This window comes from Eschrichtius robustus, chromosome 3 (genome assembly GCF_028021215.1).
Source record: "Eschrichtius robustus isolate mEscRob2 chromosome 3, mEscRob2.pri, whole genome shotgun sequence".
In the NCBI taxonomy this organism is placed as follows: domain Eukaryota; kingdom Metazoa; phylum Chordata; class Mammalia; order Artiodactyla; family Eschrichtiidae; genus Eschrichtius; species Eschrichtius robustus.
Genome location: NC_090826.1, coordinates 7620357 through 7636598, shown reverse-complemented (window position 1 = coordinate 7636598; position 16242 = coordinate 7620357). Strand labels below are relative to the sequence as shown.

Sequence of the window (16242 nt, the reverse complement as noted above, 5' to 3'; positions counted from 1 at the left end):
ACCTGGAGAGGACGGGGACTTTCAGCAGTTAGGGAAAACATTCAGCCTGATTGCAAAGCGAGGCTCTTTTCTGTGCTCGCTGGAGCCCTCTCAGCTCAAAGGCTGCAGCCAGCTGTGCGGCCCACGCAGAGCACTGTGCCAGTTAACTTGCCGCTGGCCTGGGCGGTATTTCTGGAGGAGAAGGGCAGGTGTACCACAACCAGCTGAACTCTCTCCACCAAATCTCTTGTCCCGGGAGCAGCTCTTGTGAGGGGAGATGTTTTCCAGAGGCACTATAAACTTTTGGCCTTTGTGACCTGGATTTGGGCTCGGCTTACTTTCCAGGCAGACCCCTCGGTATTTTGATGTATGCGATGCCTCCGGATTCTTGTCTCCTTTGCTTACAACATCCACCTTCCAGAAACAAAAAATAAAAAACATCTTCCCAACTAAAACACCAAATCGTACCTTTTTTTTTTTTTTAAATCCTCAGCACCAAAACTTTCTTCTCTATGAGAGAATTTATAAACCAGGGCACTGATTTTATTTGTACTCTACATGGGGTTCCTTATATACTCACTTACCAACTAGTTCCTGAGGAGTGAGATGTTATTGCGGCCCGAGGTACTGGGAATTAGCAGAGAACAAAGGTCACGCCCTCCCGGAATCTCTGGTTTTGTACGGGTATGTGTGCAGGAGAAGTAACAACAACACAAACCCTTTGTGGCATCTGACACTGTCCTGAGCATTTTACATATGACTGGTTTGATCACACAGGAACCTACCAGGTGGGTACTGTTGCTGTCCCCAGTTTACGGATGAGGAAACTGAGGCCGAGGGAAGCCAGGTAATCTGCTCCACGTCCCAGGCTGACTGCCCGTGGTCAGGAGGAGTAGCAGAGAAAAGAAGAAGGAAGTGGGGGGCTAGAGGGCAGAGCAGCAGATGCAGTTATAATTGGTGGAGGCAACATTTGAACAGAGGCCTGAAGCGAGGGACCTTGTCAGGGCATTTGAGAGGTCAAAGCTGTTTTAATTATATTAAGATATGACTTGCCTTTTCCTCGTTTTCTCACGAGTGCGCAGCGGAGTTCTCTAGAGGCTGCATGACGCGTAATAAGCAGCCTATTGGCTGCAGGAGCGGCAGTGAGAACCCAGCTATCTTCTACTAAGCCAGAAGGTGAAAGGGTTTGCAAAACTATAAAACATTGCCAGTCTTCTTAGTAAACTCTGTTTTAAAAAATACAGTTATTTTCATTAAAATATTATTTATGATAACTTACAATGGGTTTTTTTTTTTAATGACTTAATAAACACTAACATTTTTCTTGGTTTTAACTTCCAGCACAGTAAATACTGATAGATAGATGGGCCCCACCTAAGCCAAAGCCGTTTGAGGTCCTCAGTACCTTTGGTGTAGACAGGTTCTGAGAGCACAGGCTTTGAGCCACCCCCGTGTGAGAAGCGGTCCCCCGGCCACCGTGGGAAGGAAGAGTCAGTGCAGGAGGCAAGGATACTTGGCTTTTGTAGTAAATCTAAGTGGGCAGCAGAGAGGATGAGAAATGGCTGCGTCTGGGTTCATTTTGTGGGTGTGGATTTTTAAAGAATGTGGAAAAACACCCGTAACATAAAATTTCCCATTATAACCATTTTTAAGTGTGCAAGTCAGTAATGTTGAGTTTGTTCTTTCATACTGTTGTGCAACCAACCCCTGGAACTCTTTTCATCTTGCAAAACCGAAACTCTATACCCTTTAACCAACTCCCCGTGGGTCTGGGTTTACTTTGAAGATGAAGGCAGAAGGATTTGCTCTTGGTTTGGATGCAGCATGTGTAAAATGCCTGGTGGATGCGTCATTAAGTAGAGAGATGGTAGCTTTTTTCCCCCCTTGCAGACATAGGCCTGCACACGCCTCCTTGTTTGGAATCTCACCTGTGAGTGCACTGGTCCTCCAGTAGGTCGCGAGGGAGTTAAGTGCAGGTGAGGCTCAGGTGCTTCTGACCCGCACCTTCTCCCATCATCACACAACAGCGAAAAAAGTAGTATCGCATCATGGTCACATTGTATTAAAGATGGTTAAACATTTAAATTTATTTTCGGTTACTTCTGGGTTGACTTAAACTTACGGAAGAGAATCTGGGTAGTTCATTCAAGAAATAGGCACCAACTACGTGGAAATAAAGTTTCATAACATTCCTTTTAATCAGATCAGCTTCAGGAGTCGTTCCGTGGTTAATTACACATCCTGAGGTTATAATGTGAACATTCAGAAGGTGAAAGTAAAAGGAAAATGGAAAGGTTCCAACTGTGAGATGAGCCCAAAACAGGCTGGTGGAGATAGGAACCCGGGGAGGGGCTTGGTGGCCACAACCAGGGAAAGTCGCAGCACAGACCCCCCTGGGGGCAAAGCCTGGGGCAGAACGAAATGGACAGAAACTACATATTCATTTTCTCAGGTAAGCGGACTGCCAGAGCAGATGTCTTACCTTAAAAACAAAAGTAACAGTGCTAGTGCGTAACTGAGTAGGAAAAACACCGCTTCTCCAATTATCCACCCCAGCCCTGTGGGTTGTGGGGTGTCCCTGGTTCAGAAAAGAGGAAATTGAGATCAGGAGAGGTCAGTTATATGCTCTAGGTCACACAGCAAATAACAGAGGAGAGCTGGACTCTGAGTCCAGGCTGGCCCGATCCCAAAGGGGTTTTTTTGGCTGCGCTGGGTCTTCGTTGCTGTGCGCGGGCTTTCTCTAGTTGTGGCGAGCAGGGGTTACTCTTCGTTGCGGTGCACGGGCTTCTCATTGCGGTGGCTTCTCTTGTTGCGGAGCACGGGCTCTAGGCACGCGGGGGCTTCAGTAGTTGTAGCACGTGGGCTCAGTAGTTGTGGCTCGCGGGCTCTGGAGCGCAGGCTCAGTAGTTGTGGTGCACGGGCTTAGTTGCTCCACAGCATGTGGGATCTTCCCGGAGCAGGGCTCGAACCCGTGTTTCCTGCATTGGCACGTGGATTCTTAACCACTGTGCCACCAGGGAAATCCCGAAAGGGGTTTTTTTCTTGAACACTGTGTTTTCAGTCAAGTTTTTCAGAAATTTTGCATTTCGTTTTCTTTTAATACCTCATATTTGTAATTTTATATTCATAAGTCTTGTTTCACCTCTTTTATGTTTTTGTTTGTAATGCTAATTTTAAATAAATAATGTATTATTATTGTCATAAAGAAATAACATTTTAAAATTGAAGTATAGTTGATTTACAATATTAGTTTCAGGTGTATAACATAGTGGTTCAGTATTTTTTAGATTATACTCCTTTAAAGTTATTACCTAGGGACTTCCCTGATGGCACAGTGGTTAAAAGTCTGCCTGCCAATGCAGGGGACACGGGTTCGAGCCCTGGTCCGGGAAGATCCCATATGCTGCGGAGCAACTAAGCCCGTGTGCCACAACTACTGAGCCTGTGCTCTAGAGCCTGTGAGCCACAACTGCTGAGCCCGTGCTCCACAACAAGAGAAGCCACCGCAGTGAGAAGCCCATGCACCGCAACGAAGAATAGCCCCTGCTTGCCACAATTAGAGAAAGCCTGCACGCAGCAACGAAGACCCCAAAGCAGCCAAAAATAAATAAATACATTTTAAAAAATTAGAAAAATAAAGTTATTACCTAATAATGGCTATATTTCTCTGTGCTGTACAATATATTCTTGTTGCGTATCTATTTTATACGTAGTAGTTTGTCTTTAAAAAAAATTTTTTTTGAAGTATGGTTGATTTACAATGTGTTAGTTTCTGGTATACAGCAAAGTGATTCTGTCTTTTTATATATATAAAAAATATATGTATATATATATATTCTTTTATATATATATTCTTTATATATTGGGTTGGCCAAAAAGTTCATTCGGGTTTTTCCATAACATCTCACAGAAAAATCCATACAAACTTTTTGTCCAACCAAATATATATTCTTTCTCAGATTCTTTTCCATTATAGTTTATTAGAAGATACTGAATATAGTTGCCCTGTGCTATGCAGTAGGACCTTGTTTAGTTTTTATCTCTTAATCCAAGAAACAACACATTTTATTTGTAACTTTTCTAAGAGAGGCTGAAAACAGAGGTAGTAAGATATGATACCGTCCATAACCATCAGTCTTTTTTCTTTCTTTCAATTTCTAGAGCAATTTATTTCTTATTTTTGGTTGCTTCATGGCCTCAGATAATTTCTACATCACTTTAGAATTTAGGATTTCATCCCATTTGGGCGTTGATACCAAACTTTGCCACAAAAAAAATAGCAGCGTGGCCTTCCAAACTCATGAGAGTTTTATTGTTTTAATAATGGATGTGTGTCTTCAAAAGCAGTTGAGTTGAAAATAATAATTCTAGCCTGGCCTTTGTCCTTTCTCCTTTTTCTGTTTTTGAACACAGTCAACAAGCACAAGCCATGGCTGGAGCCCACGTATCACGGCTTAGTTACGGAGAGTGACAGCACCGTGCTCCTTGACCCGCCCCTGATCGCCCTGGACAAAGATGCACCTCTGCGCTTTGCAGGTACCGGCGTGTCTTTGTTCACTCCCCATGAGTTTGGGCTTGTGGGAAGCATTTCACACGTCCCCTTTGGGTTGTTTCTGAGCCTTTCTGAAAATGTCTTGATAGCTAAGGGTTGTGTGTGGCCCCCACGTACCATTTTTTTTTCCTTTTAATTTTAAGAGTTGGGGGTACCTGACCCCCCCTAAAAGCCTGTACTTGTTGAAAAGCAAAATATTTAATTGCATCACTGCGTTCCTTGTCTGGATGTAACCAGAGAGAGAGCATCGAGACCAGTGCATCTCAAACTTTAGCATTCATGCAGAGCACAGGGATCATGTTAAAATGCAACCTTAAAAAAAAAAAAATGCAAGCTTAGATACAGTGGGTCTGGGAGGACCTGGGATTCTGCCTTTCTCACCTGTTCCCTGGTGCTACTGGTCCATGCACAGCGAGGATCTAGGTAATTATGGCTCACAATTTTCCTTGCACTGCCTAGGTTTCAGTTACCTGAAAAGACTTATTTAAAGACATTGAGCAATCTTTTATAAATAAATTCTTTTGGCTTAGATTTTACTTTCAGTAAATTTTTAACTTGAGTTACTTCATAAGATTGTCAGCTAAGTGTTTATAGGGACAAATCTCTAGGGTTGCTTTGGAGATTTGCTGCTTTGCTAACATTCAGTAGCACTTTGCAAATCAGAACTGTCCTTGCTTTACGTTGGGGCCATAGTAACTTCCTTAACTTGTGGAGGAACGGGCTGCTTCACCCTTTCTTTGCCTCATAGTCAGAATTGACATCGTGAAGTTAATTTTTAAAGAGCAGTTTCAGCATGATGTTTTTCCAGAACAAAATTTCTGTTTGTTCTGTTTGCCTCGGGACAAATGAGAAAAATTCAGTAGCTCGTGTAGATCATTCCATACCTTAAATTTAGTATGGTAAATGGCGGCAGTGAATGCGAGGCTGCCTCTGAAAAGCTATTTAAAAAATGAGTTTGTTCTTCTTTCTGTTCAAGTGCCACATCCCATTTCCAGGAAAGTGACCCGAGAAGCAGCTTATGGTATTGGAGTCAGTGGCAGAGACAGACCTTTACAGTTAGTTTTACTTGTTTATTGGTTTTTAGACAGAAGTCCAGTTAGATGGATGGCAGAGGAAGCGCTCTGTGCTAGGCGTACAGTATCTGTCTGGTAGCCAAGGGGATTTTTTTGTTTGTTTGTTCCTCCCCGCCCCCAATTTAAAATCATTTTTAGCATTACCTAGTGGTTTCCTCTGTGCATAGCTAGATTTTTGAGTGTTTGCATATACATATATACACACACTTTGCATGCAACACCTTTGGTTATTATATGCAGTTCCTCCTTATGGGTGTGACATTTCAGTGCCTTGTAAATAAACTTAATAGGGTTATCTAGCTCATGTTTCTGAGGGGACTTGTACATCTCTGACATCTCATGCATTCTGAGAAGTGATTGCAGTCAGGAGTTCTGTATTTACTCCCCCAGGCCTCTCTTTATGAATTCTCATCTGTGTCCAGTCCTGTTGCTGGTGGAGCTCTGTCCCATAACATCACTCGTGATACATAACACTTAATAAAGCATTTCGTGTCCCAGGCACTGTTGTAAGTGCTTTACAAATACGCATTTGTGTTTAATCCACAACAACCTTTTGAGGTAAGTATGCTTCCTGCCACCCCTGTTTTAAAAAGAGGAAGCCGAGGCACAGAGCAGCTAACTTACCTGCTCTGGGTCACACAGCTAGTGTATGGCAGAGGCCAGATTCCAACCCAGGCAGGATGGCTCTTCACTATGATGCTGTATATGGCACCACAGGAAGGTACAAAGGAAGGGAAGTAGGAAATGAAATGTACATTGAATACTAACTTTGAAGTCATATTAATAAAGTTACTTATTTTTTCTTGTTGGATTTAATTTTATTGGGTCATTTTTCAAAACTTAATGTATTATTGTGAATGAAATAATACTTATAAAGTTTTATGTTTTTAGAGATTCTCAGGTATTTTTTTATTGATGTGCCAAAGTTATATATTGGGATTTTAAAAAACTATATAGAGAAGCACTTTAGAGCCAAGTATAGTGGTAACTTGATTGTATTTGCCATATTGGACAGAAAAAGTATTTTCCTTCTGGAGATTTTCACAGGGGAGCACAGTTGCTCTTACATTCTTTTTTAAAAAATACAATTCATGTACCATAATGTATACAGCTTTTAAAGTATACAGTTCACTGGTTTTTAATATATTCATAAGCTTGTCCAACCATCAGCCACGGTCTAGTTCCACAACATTTCATCTCCCCAAAAAGAAACCCTTGCACCTGCTACCAATCACTCCCCTTGGCAACCACTAGTCTACTACTTGTTTATGGATTTGCCTATTCTGGATATTTCATATAAATACAACATGTGGCTTTTTGTGACTAGCGTCTTTCACTTAGCATGATGATTTGAAGGTTCACCCGTGTTGTGGCATGTCCTTCATTCCTTTTTATTGCCAAATAACATTTCGATGTACGGATGGACCACATTTCATTCATTCATCCATCAGTAATGGGCATCAGAATTGTTTCCACTTTGTGGTGATTGTGAATAATGCTGCTGTGAACATTCGTGTACGAGTTTCTGTGTGGACGTCAGTTTTCAGTTTTCTTGGTTATACACCCAGGGGTGGAATTGATGCTCATCTACTCTTCTATGAGGACCATGAAGCATGGTCCTCATCCTACCAAAGTGAGTAGCTGCACAGCCCAGGGAAGGGAACACCTGTCTCCTTCCCTCTTCTGTTGCCATGGTACCCATCCAACTACCCATCAAGCTGCTATACAGAACACTGCCCCCACGAGGCTGTAGCGGACGGGTACGTAGGAAAACAAACCCTAGAGCCAGCAGCCTGTGCTTGAATCCTGGCTCTGAAACTTACTGGCTGTGTGGCTTTCGGCAAATTACGTAACACCTCTGCGCCTCACTTTTCATCACTTGTAAAATGAGGATAATATCACATACCTTACAGGGTTTGGGGAATATTAACTTATTTATGTATAAATATGAAGAGCTTAAAACAATGCCTGCTATGTAGTAGGTGCTGTGTACAGTGTTTGCTGCTGCTGTTATGAATCTTTTAAAAATAGTTCTTTACTTAACATTCTGTGAGAACTGTTTTTCCATCTTTCTCTAATAGTCTTCATAGTGTTCCATTTTCTCACTGATTTCTTAAATAACTTTTGGGTAAAGCAGAGGCTAGGTCTGGAGCCTTATTTTGATCTTAGGTTGGTTTTGGTGGTGACGTTGAGTTTATTTTGACATCATGATGATGGTGGTGGTGGAGGCAGCGGGCACATCTGACATTTACTGAGCTCTTCGGTGTGGCCGAGGGTGTTCTCAGGGCTCTGCACAGTTACTTTGTCTGATTCTTTCCAGCAATCTCATGCGGTGGGTACTCTCATGCCCCCATTTTCCATATGAAGAAACGGAGACTCAGAGCATGTCTGTCAGCAGCATGACTACCATATTCTCCATTTAATCCCCGGTCCCTAGACCAGCACCTGGGACTAGTTGACGCTTCCATAAATATTTGTAGAAGGAAAGAGTGAGTTTGCCCAAGATCACACAGCTCACAAACAGCCACGCTGCCTTCGAGCTAGGCGGTCTGACTGCAGCGTGATTCTTAGTTCCACCGGGTCAGCTCTCATGATATTGACTTTACAATGTTGTAAACATTCTGGTCCACAATCTCATCCCATCACAGGACCCGTGTGTGGGTAACCACTGGAGATTACTCGTGCAGCCTCCGAAATAAATACCTGTGTAATGTGGGAAGCCTGGTTACCAAAGTGTGTTGTAAATTGTCACTCATCAGACATTCATGTGGAGCGCACAGGGTCTGGCCCACATTGTTTTCTTGGGGGCCCACATTGTTTTCTTGGGGGAGAATAAAGTCTTGGTATTTGTCATGTATCTTAGGAAATCGAAACGACTCAATTCCTGATTTAGCCCCTTTTCCTTAATCTGCTGAAAGCCTGAGTAGAGGTGAGGGTAAGAACATGTATTGTACGTTTTATATATTTAATGGGGAGTTAAAAGCTGGGACCACTTCACAGGCCACGTTGTTGCTCTTTTGACGGTTACCCCTTCTTCACTGCCTGTATCAGAAGCTGAACACCCTGCACCCCCCACCCCCCTTTTTGAAGCTCTTCCCTTTAGTAGGTGGTTCCAGAAGCATTCTTTTTCCTGCCCTCCCGGACTGAGTACAGACATTCTACAAGATTAGTTAAAACAATTATGATACGAATGGAATTCAAAAGAAATTTCAGGGCAAGAACGGGAACTTTTGTTGATATTAGAACCAACTCAGATCTGTGCTACTTTTCTCCATAGGGCTTCACTACCACACATCTCTGCCCAGTTTTGCTTTTTCAGCATGTGCAACTGGGCTGGCATTGTGTTTGCAGCAATGAGTTGGATGTATTAGGTTAAGCCACATGAAAATGCCATTTTTGTATGTTGAAAATGTCAAAATATTTGAAAAAATGGAATGTCAGAAATTTTATGTGATTCAACCTAGCTTAAGGCAATAATCAGTTGAGTAGCAGTTTTAAATAGGTAAGGATCCGGATGTCAGGACAGAAACTTCCTATTAACAGTTACTGACTAGAGTGAACTCATGTTGGATGCATTTGCCTCCAGGAAAGGTTTGAGATCAATAATCATTAAATATGAGGTAGCTTTGCTAAGTCTTCCAGAGAATGCAAAAAAGCATTTCTCAAAACACTGATCATCTAGGTGGGAAGGCAAAACCAGCATTGTCAGAGAGTTAAGCAGGGTTGCCAGGATGTTTATAGTTCAGTGTCAGGTGAGAGAGGCAGCGCGGTGTGGACTGGAGTTCATGAAAAGGCAAGGTGATGGGGGTTAAAAAAGGAAAGGGGGGCTTCCCCGGTGGCGCAGTGGTTGAGAATCTGCCTGCCAATGCAGGGGACACGGGTTCGAGCCCTGGTCTGGGAGGATCCCACATGCCGCGGAGCAGCTGGGCCCGTGCGCCACAACTACTGAGCCTGCGCATCTGGAGCCTGTGCTCTGCAACGAGAGAGGCCGCGATAGTGAGAGGCCCGCGCACCGCGATGAAGAGTGGCCCCCGCTCGCCGCAACTAGAGAAAGCCCTCGCACAGAAACGAAGACCCAACACAGCCAAAAATAAATAAATAAATTTAAAAAAAAAAAAGTAAAGGAGGTGATTTCCAAAGGCAGGCTTGAGCTCCTGTCAAGGATGGGAAGGAGGTCCATGGGCAGTGAAGGGCGGAGGGGAGGCTGGGGCGGAGGTGGGAGCTGGCAGGGCTTCCAAAGAGGTGGGTGAGTAGTTAGCTCGTGTGGCTTGTGGAGGAGCAGGGGGTTGGAAGTGAGCTCAGGGCTGCACAGTTTCTGTTGTTAAGCTGAATGGATGGGGTGTTACCTTGCACGTGGTTTTCTAATCAAGTTTCTGTCCTGACATCCGGATCCTGACTTATTTAAAACAGCTACTCAGCTGATTACTGCCTTATACTAGGCTGAATCACATAAAATTTCTGACATTCCATTTTTTCAAATATTTTGACATTTTCAACATACAAAAATGGCATTTTCGTGTGGCTTAACCTAATACATTCATCCAGATGGTGCTGGGGCCCATCCGTTGAGTGCAGGTTCCCCTGTTCTACTCTTGCCTGTGTGAGTCTGTACTTGCAGGAGCACAGTTTAGAAATCTGTAACCAGCCCGTGAGGTTTGGAAACCACAGATGGGCCAGTCTCTCAAGCTCACACTGCAGCCCATCTGCATTGGAGCCACCTGGCAGCGCTTGTTAGATTACTGGGCTCTGCCCCAGAGCTGCTGAGTCAGAAGCTCTGGGAATGGGGCTTGGCAGACTACATTTTCAACGAGCTTCTCAGGCAGTTCTTGGCGCACTGAAATTTGAGAGCCATTGCGGTAGTCTGAAGAGCTTGGAGGACATAACCCTTGCGTGTATGCTTTTTGTACTTTTAAGGTATCTTGAAAAACTGTTCTGATTAGAGCCACACGTGAGCTTGTTCTAGAAACTAGCCTGGACCAGTAAGCAAGGAAGTCAAAAGTCGCCATAAATAAGAGTCAGCCTGGATGTCCAGCTGGTGGGTGTGGAGAGACGCCAAGGAGAGAGAAGTGGGTTAGGGAGGAGAGTTGGATTAGCAGAGACATTGTAGTGGACACTTGCTGCTCAGGAAATGTCCATTTTCCCTTAACAGCCCCTGGTCTCTTTCCTGTTGGGTCCAGATTGGTGGGTCTACAACCCTTTACCCTGCTTTCCCCAGCCAGGCACATGCATGACCCTAGCAGGGCTGACCAGATGCTCCCTCTTGGAATGTGAATATCAAGCAGAGGGACAAAGGCGCTGATACCAGGTGTGGTCACATTCATTCCTGTCCAGACCATTTTGCTCTGGGACTGTTGTGGCTCCTCTTTGCTGGTCTCTCAAGCTGCCTTGGTTTCTGACAGTGTCCTAAGTCCCTTTCTCTGGCCTGCAGTCAATTCCATGAGTTCCCAGTGGCTCTTCAGTGAAGGCCCTTTCTCTGAGTTAGCTGGAATGGATATCTGTTGCCACCAGAGGACCCAAGTGGGTTGTTTTTTTTTTTTTTCCCCACGTCACGGCTTGTGGGATCTTAGTTCCCTGCCCAGGGACCAAACCTGTTTTCCCCTGCAGTGAAAGCGTGGAGTCCTAACCACTGGACCGCCAGGGACTTCCCCGAGCCGTAAGTGTTGGAGCTGGCGCCCATGATCTCCATTAGCAGTGTGGTGTGAGGGCAGGACGGCACCAGAGCTAGTGAGGCCACAGGAGAGGCTCTAGAGACACCCCTCTCATTTGGGGAAGAGTTTGAGACCAAATTCAGATTTGGAAGAAGACGGAGAAAGAATGCCAGGCCAGCCAGAAACCAAAGGGACAGAAGAGAAAACACTGTCAGCCAAGAACCTGGATGCAGCTGGGTAGCGAGAAGTCATATCTCTACTTTGCTGGGTTCATCCGTTGTTATATTTTTATGTTTTGCTTTTTAAAAATTCTTTTGACTATTTTAGATGATCTTAAGGGAATGAAGAGTGGAGAGAGACAGGGGAGGGTTTGGTCCATTCTGAGGCCATCATAGCTAGAGGGGTCATCCAGGAAACCTGGTGGGGCATTTCAGATATGACGGGAGCAGGGTTGTAGGTCGATTTATCTAGTGGAGCAATGGTGCGTGGTCTGGATTGAGTGGGAAGGAACAGGACAGAAAGAAAACAGAACACGAGAGGTGATTTTGAGGGGTCCTTCTTTGCTGAGGTTGGGAGAAGGCTGAGTCTGGGAGAGCAGCCTGAGGATGCAAAGGGCAGAGGTGCACTTTCTGTGTCATCACCATGGTGCAGCTCCACCTGATACATGCGGCTCCTGCGTAACCACATGTATGTAACGGTCATATGTGTGTCACTAGGAGAACTGTACACACAAGTGTGAGGGAGAGGGGAGAAGAATGAATCAACGACCACTTGAAAGTTTAGAAAGATCAGCTCCCAGGAGAATTATTGACAGAAATTGGTCCCTGGTTTGGAGGAGGAAAATGATAAACTGAATGAGAGGCAGTAGGATACTCCCTATGAAAATATCCAAGGGATTATTGTTCATTTTGTTGGCTGTGTAATGTGACTGTAGTTATGTTAAAGAGAAAGGTCTTTATCTGCATCCAGTGAATTTTGTATGGATGAAAGAGATTAATGTGGGGCTTTAAAATCCTCCAGCAAACAAACAAGCGAGAAGTTTGCTTGGAATAAACAGGCCAAACACCTTTTTCGTGAATCTTTTCCTCTTTTCTCTGTGCCTCAGTTCCCTAAAGGGCACCATCAGCTGAAAACCCGGACGTTCCTCCCAACCCTTTCACTCTCTCTGCCCAGTGGGTTGGAAAGTCCTGTCGATCCTCCTAAAATCCCTTAAATATTTCCTGCTGACACCGCCTTAGTCTAGCCCTCATCAGATCTCATCTGAAATACTGCGGTCGCTTTACCTCATTCACCCGCCCCTCGCCTGCTCCAGTCGGATCCGTCTTCCTCATTAGAATCGGGGTCCCCGGTTGGACGAGTAGATGGACCCCGAGAAGTGCGTGTACTGGCCAGTCTGCAGACGATGGCTTAGAAGACCCAGCAGAGACACGGAGGCCACGCAGGTGGTACGGAAAGCCCGGGTCTGCCCGGGGTGAACTTCGTGCTGCCCCTGCTGCGTCGAGCTGCCAGCCGGCGAGATGGTTCTTAAGTCATTCCAGGCGAAAGGACGCAGTTGACCTAGCTGTGTAATGAGCACCGTGGGTCTGAGGCACCAGATCCTAATGACGTAGCCCATTTGAGTAGTGACTTAGGTACAATCGGTGGGGTATGTGGGGAAGATAACACACGTACGTTTTTGCTGTTCTCATTGTAAATAGATCCTGTCTTCTAGAGAGCAGCCTGGAAATACATGAGTTTCAAAATAACGTCTCTTCTTAGATTTGATAATCATCCGTTTGAGGTGTTATTCCGTAACAAATTGTAGTAGAGGTACATGTTCAAAGCTGAAGTACAAACTCCCATTCCTCCCTCCAGACCTTCCTTCCGTGGTTTCTCCCATGTCGGCTGAAGGCAACTTCATCCTTTGCAGTTTCTCACTCAGAATCCCTCGGCCTTGGCCTTACTTTCAAAACCCACCTGACCACTTCCCACCGTCCCATGTCCTCCCTGGTCTGTCCTTCAGCATCTCTGCCTGGGTCACTCCAGTATCCACCTCTGCCCTCTGACAGACTTATTTTCAGCACAGCAGTCAAATGGATTCTTTCAGACTATGAACCATATTTATTTATTTCTCTGCTCAAAACTCTCCAGTCATGCCCTCCTCCCTTGGGGGAGAAGCTGCAATTGTGTAGTAACTGCCGTAGCTTCAAGTTGCTTGTCTGTATCTCACCTCATCTTTTGTCCTCCCCTGTGCTCGGCCACTGAGCAGCACACGCCTCCTTGTTCCTGAGCCGGGCCAGGCCCAGGTCTGCCTCAGGACCTTTGCACTCGCTGTTCCCTCTGTGTGGAACTCTTCCCCAGATGAGCATGTGGTTTGCTCCCTTAGTTTCCTCTGGTTTCTACTCTGACGTTACCTTATCAATGCAGCCTTCCCCGGACACCTGAAGTACAGACTGGAAACACCCCAGTGCCTTCCTACCCTCGAGGTCCTCCCTCCCCCTCCTCCTAGCCTGATAGCCCCAAGGAGTGACTGAGGGAGTTTCAGCTTTTGGCAAACAGTTCCACTCTCCTCGTAATCTCAGAAACAGTCTCAAGGACATTGCCTGAATGATGAGTGTCGTTAAACTCTTACTCAGCAATGCACCAAGTGGGCGGCATCACCCAGGTCAGACGCTTCATCCCAGGGTCTTAAATCTCACTTGCCGACGCAGCTGCCTTGTCGAGAAAGCACATGCTGTCACGGTGAGTGATGTGAGACGGCCTCACCATTTTCTCTTCAGAACAGCAAACTCCAAGTCAAAAACCGAGACGTTACCTCTGAATTAAAGCAGGGCAACTTGATTTATCTTAACATGTACTGTGCTGTATTGGTATGCACCCAAAAAGTGTGAATGTAATCTAGTGACTGAGCATTCTGGAAAACAGTTGGACACAGCTGGTACCCAGCAGTTCTGCTCATGGTGGATTCTAGAGCAGTGGTCAGCCAGCCTTTCTGTAAAAAGCTGGTAGTGAGAGTTTGAGGCTTTGCAGCCCGCAGGGTCTCTTCGGCAGTGACCCAACTGTGCCACTATCGGGGGAGGGGAAAGCGGCCCTAGACAAGACATTAGCAGGTCTGTGTCCTGATAAAACATCACTTATGGACACTGAAGTTTGAATTTCATGTAAGTTTCTTGTGTCATGAAGTGATAACACAGAAGCCATTTTCAGCTCGCAGGCCGTTCAAAATCATGCCCTGGCTGGACTTGACCTGCGGGTTTGCCCCCACCACTCTGAGCAGCGCTGGCCTGTCGAGCTTGCGATGGTGGTGGAATGCCCTGTCCATGTCCCCATTCAGTGGTTACTAGTCACGCGTGGCTGTTGAGCCCTTGAAATGCAGCCACTGCGACCGAGGAACTGAATTTTTAATATCACGCACTAAAATATGAATTTTAGTTCAATTTTTAGCAGCCCCATGTGGCTAGGGGCTCCTGTACCGGGCAGCACAGATCTGGAGAGAGCCTGCGTATGTGCCCAGGAGGCAGGACAGAAGGACCCACCGTAGCCTTGTTCATACACAGCAAAACACTGGAGTTACGGTGTGTTCACACAATGGGAAATAATTACAGTGACAGCAAACGTTCACGGGGCGCTTTCTTTGTGCCGGGCAATGTTTTAAGCGCTTATGTTTTAACTCATTGGGTTCTCCCTGTGCGTGCTCTTGAGAGTGAATGAACTATGTGACTGCATATGCCAACAAGGACGAAGGCATCTCAGACACACACGGTTGGAACAGGTCGAGTGAAAAAGCAAGTCACAAAAATTGCACACCGTATGATGGCCATGTTTTGAAACTCAAAAATAAACAACACTGTTGAGGGATATGCAAATATGTGGTAAAACCATTAAAAAAAAAAAAAAAAAAAGGCAGGGAATTGAGGCTGTGTAACCTCTGGGGGGAGGGACGGTTTCCCCAGCGAGGCCACGCTGAGTCCGGGGAGAGGGACTCCTGATCTTCTCGTGTCTGTTCTGTAGGGGTCGTAGGGTGAGGTGAGCAGCATTTATATTGACTTGGGAGAACAGCTGTTTTCACGAAATAAAAGCCGTGATTGTTGTGGCATCGCTGCAGTTAGTACGGAATCTGGTTTCAGTTCGCATTTAAGTGTATGTTCCATTGGAAGAGGGCTTTGTATTTGTTGCCTTGGTTGGGTACTTTAGGTGAGAACACATTATTATTCAGCTCAAGAACAAAGGGTTAAAATAAAACCCTTTCCTCCAACTGTTTTGTTAAATCTAACGACGAGTTGAATGTTACCAGAATCTAGCCACTGAGAACTTAGCTTGAAAATGAAAATCCGAAAACTGTAAAATAACAAGTAGACTTACTTAGAAACCGTTATCATCAAAGCAGTCATGATGAGAAAAATCCTCATGACACCTGAGGGTGTGAAGAGACTTGATAGCAGTATTTCATCACTAGGCTAGTGTAATCTGTGGTAAGTTGGATTCATAGAGATGTTTTGTTACTGAAGATGCAGTTTTGCTAAAGCTGGCTACTGAATTTGTTGTTAAATTATGTCAACCTTTTCTATGTAATATGTGCATCTTTGACTATTTTTTTCCTTATTGTTTCGGCTTCCTTCTTTCCTGTGTTACTGACATGGGTTTATCTTTTCTCCCTTTAGAGAGTTTTGAGGTGACAGTCACCAAAGAAGGTGATAAAGGGTTCTTTCTATGCCTCTTATGAACATTAACCCACTAACTTTGTTTATAAAATTGGGAATCAGCCCTTAAACAGAAGAAATGTCATGTTCTCTTACCCCTATTTATTCTCCTACTTTGTTTCTATTTTTAAGTATATTGATGGAAATTGTATGTAACCAAACCCTTGGTTAGAAATATCTGGAAATCAGACATCCATTTGAACTCTATGGATAATCCTGTTCCTTTTTTTAAAATTGGATTTAAGAGATTCACTTTGTAACCATTTTCTACTAGTTGTAATTTTGGAAGAGTTCAGTTTTATTTTTATGTG

The 16242-nt window shown here is 44.7% G+C and overlaps 1 protein-coding gene across 4 annotated transcripts in view; it reads left to right on the top strand.

Moving 5' to 3' along the window:
• The window catches only part of CLSTN1 (calsyntenin 1), a 79456-nt gene that overhangs the window by 36665 nt on the left and 26549 nt on the right, over positions 1-16242 (top strand). For 2 of the 4 annotated variants that reach the window (XM_068538842.1, XM_068538840.1), the window contains exons 2-3: positions 4393-4515; positions 15893-15922. In XM_068538842.1, coding sequence (XP_068394943.1) covers positions 4393-4515; positions 15893-15922 — 153 coding nt within the window. The remainder of the gene's footprint in view (positions 1-4392; positions 4516-15892; positions 15923-16242) is intronic. The other 2 variants (XM_068538841.1, XM_068538839.1) reach the window with 1 other exon arrangement.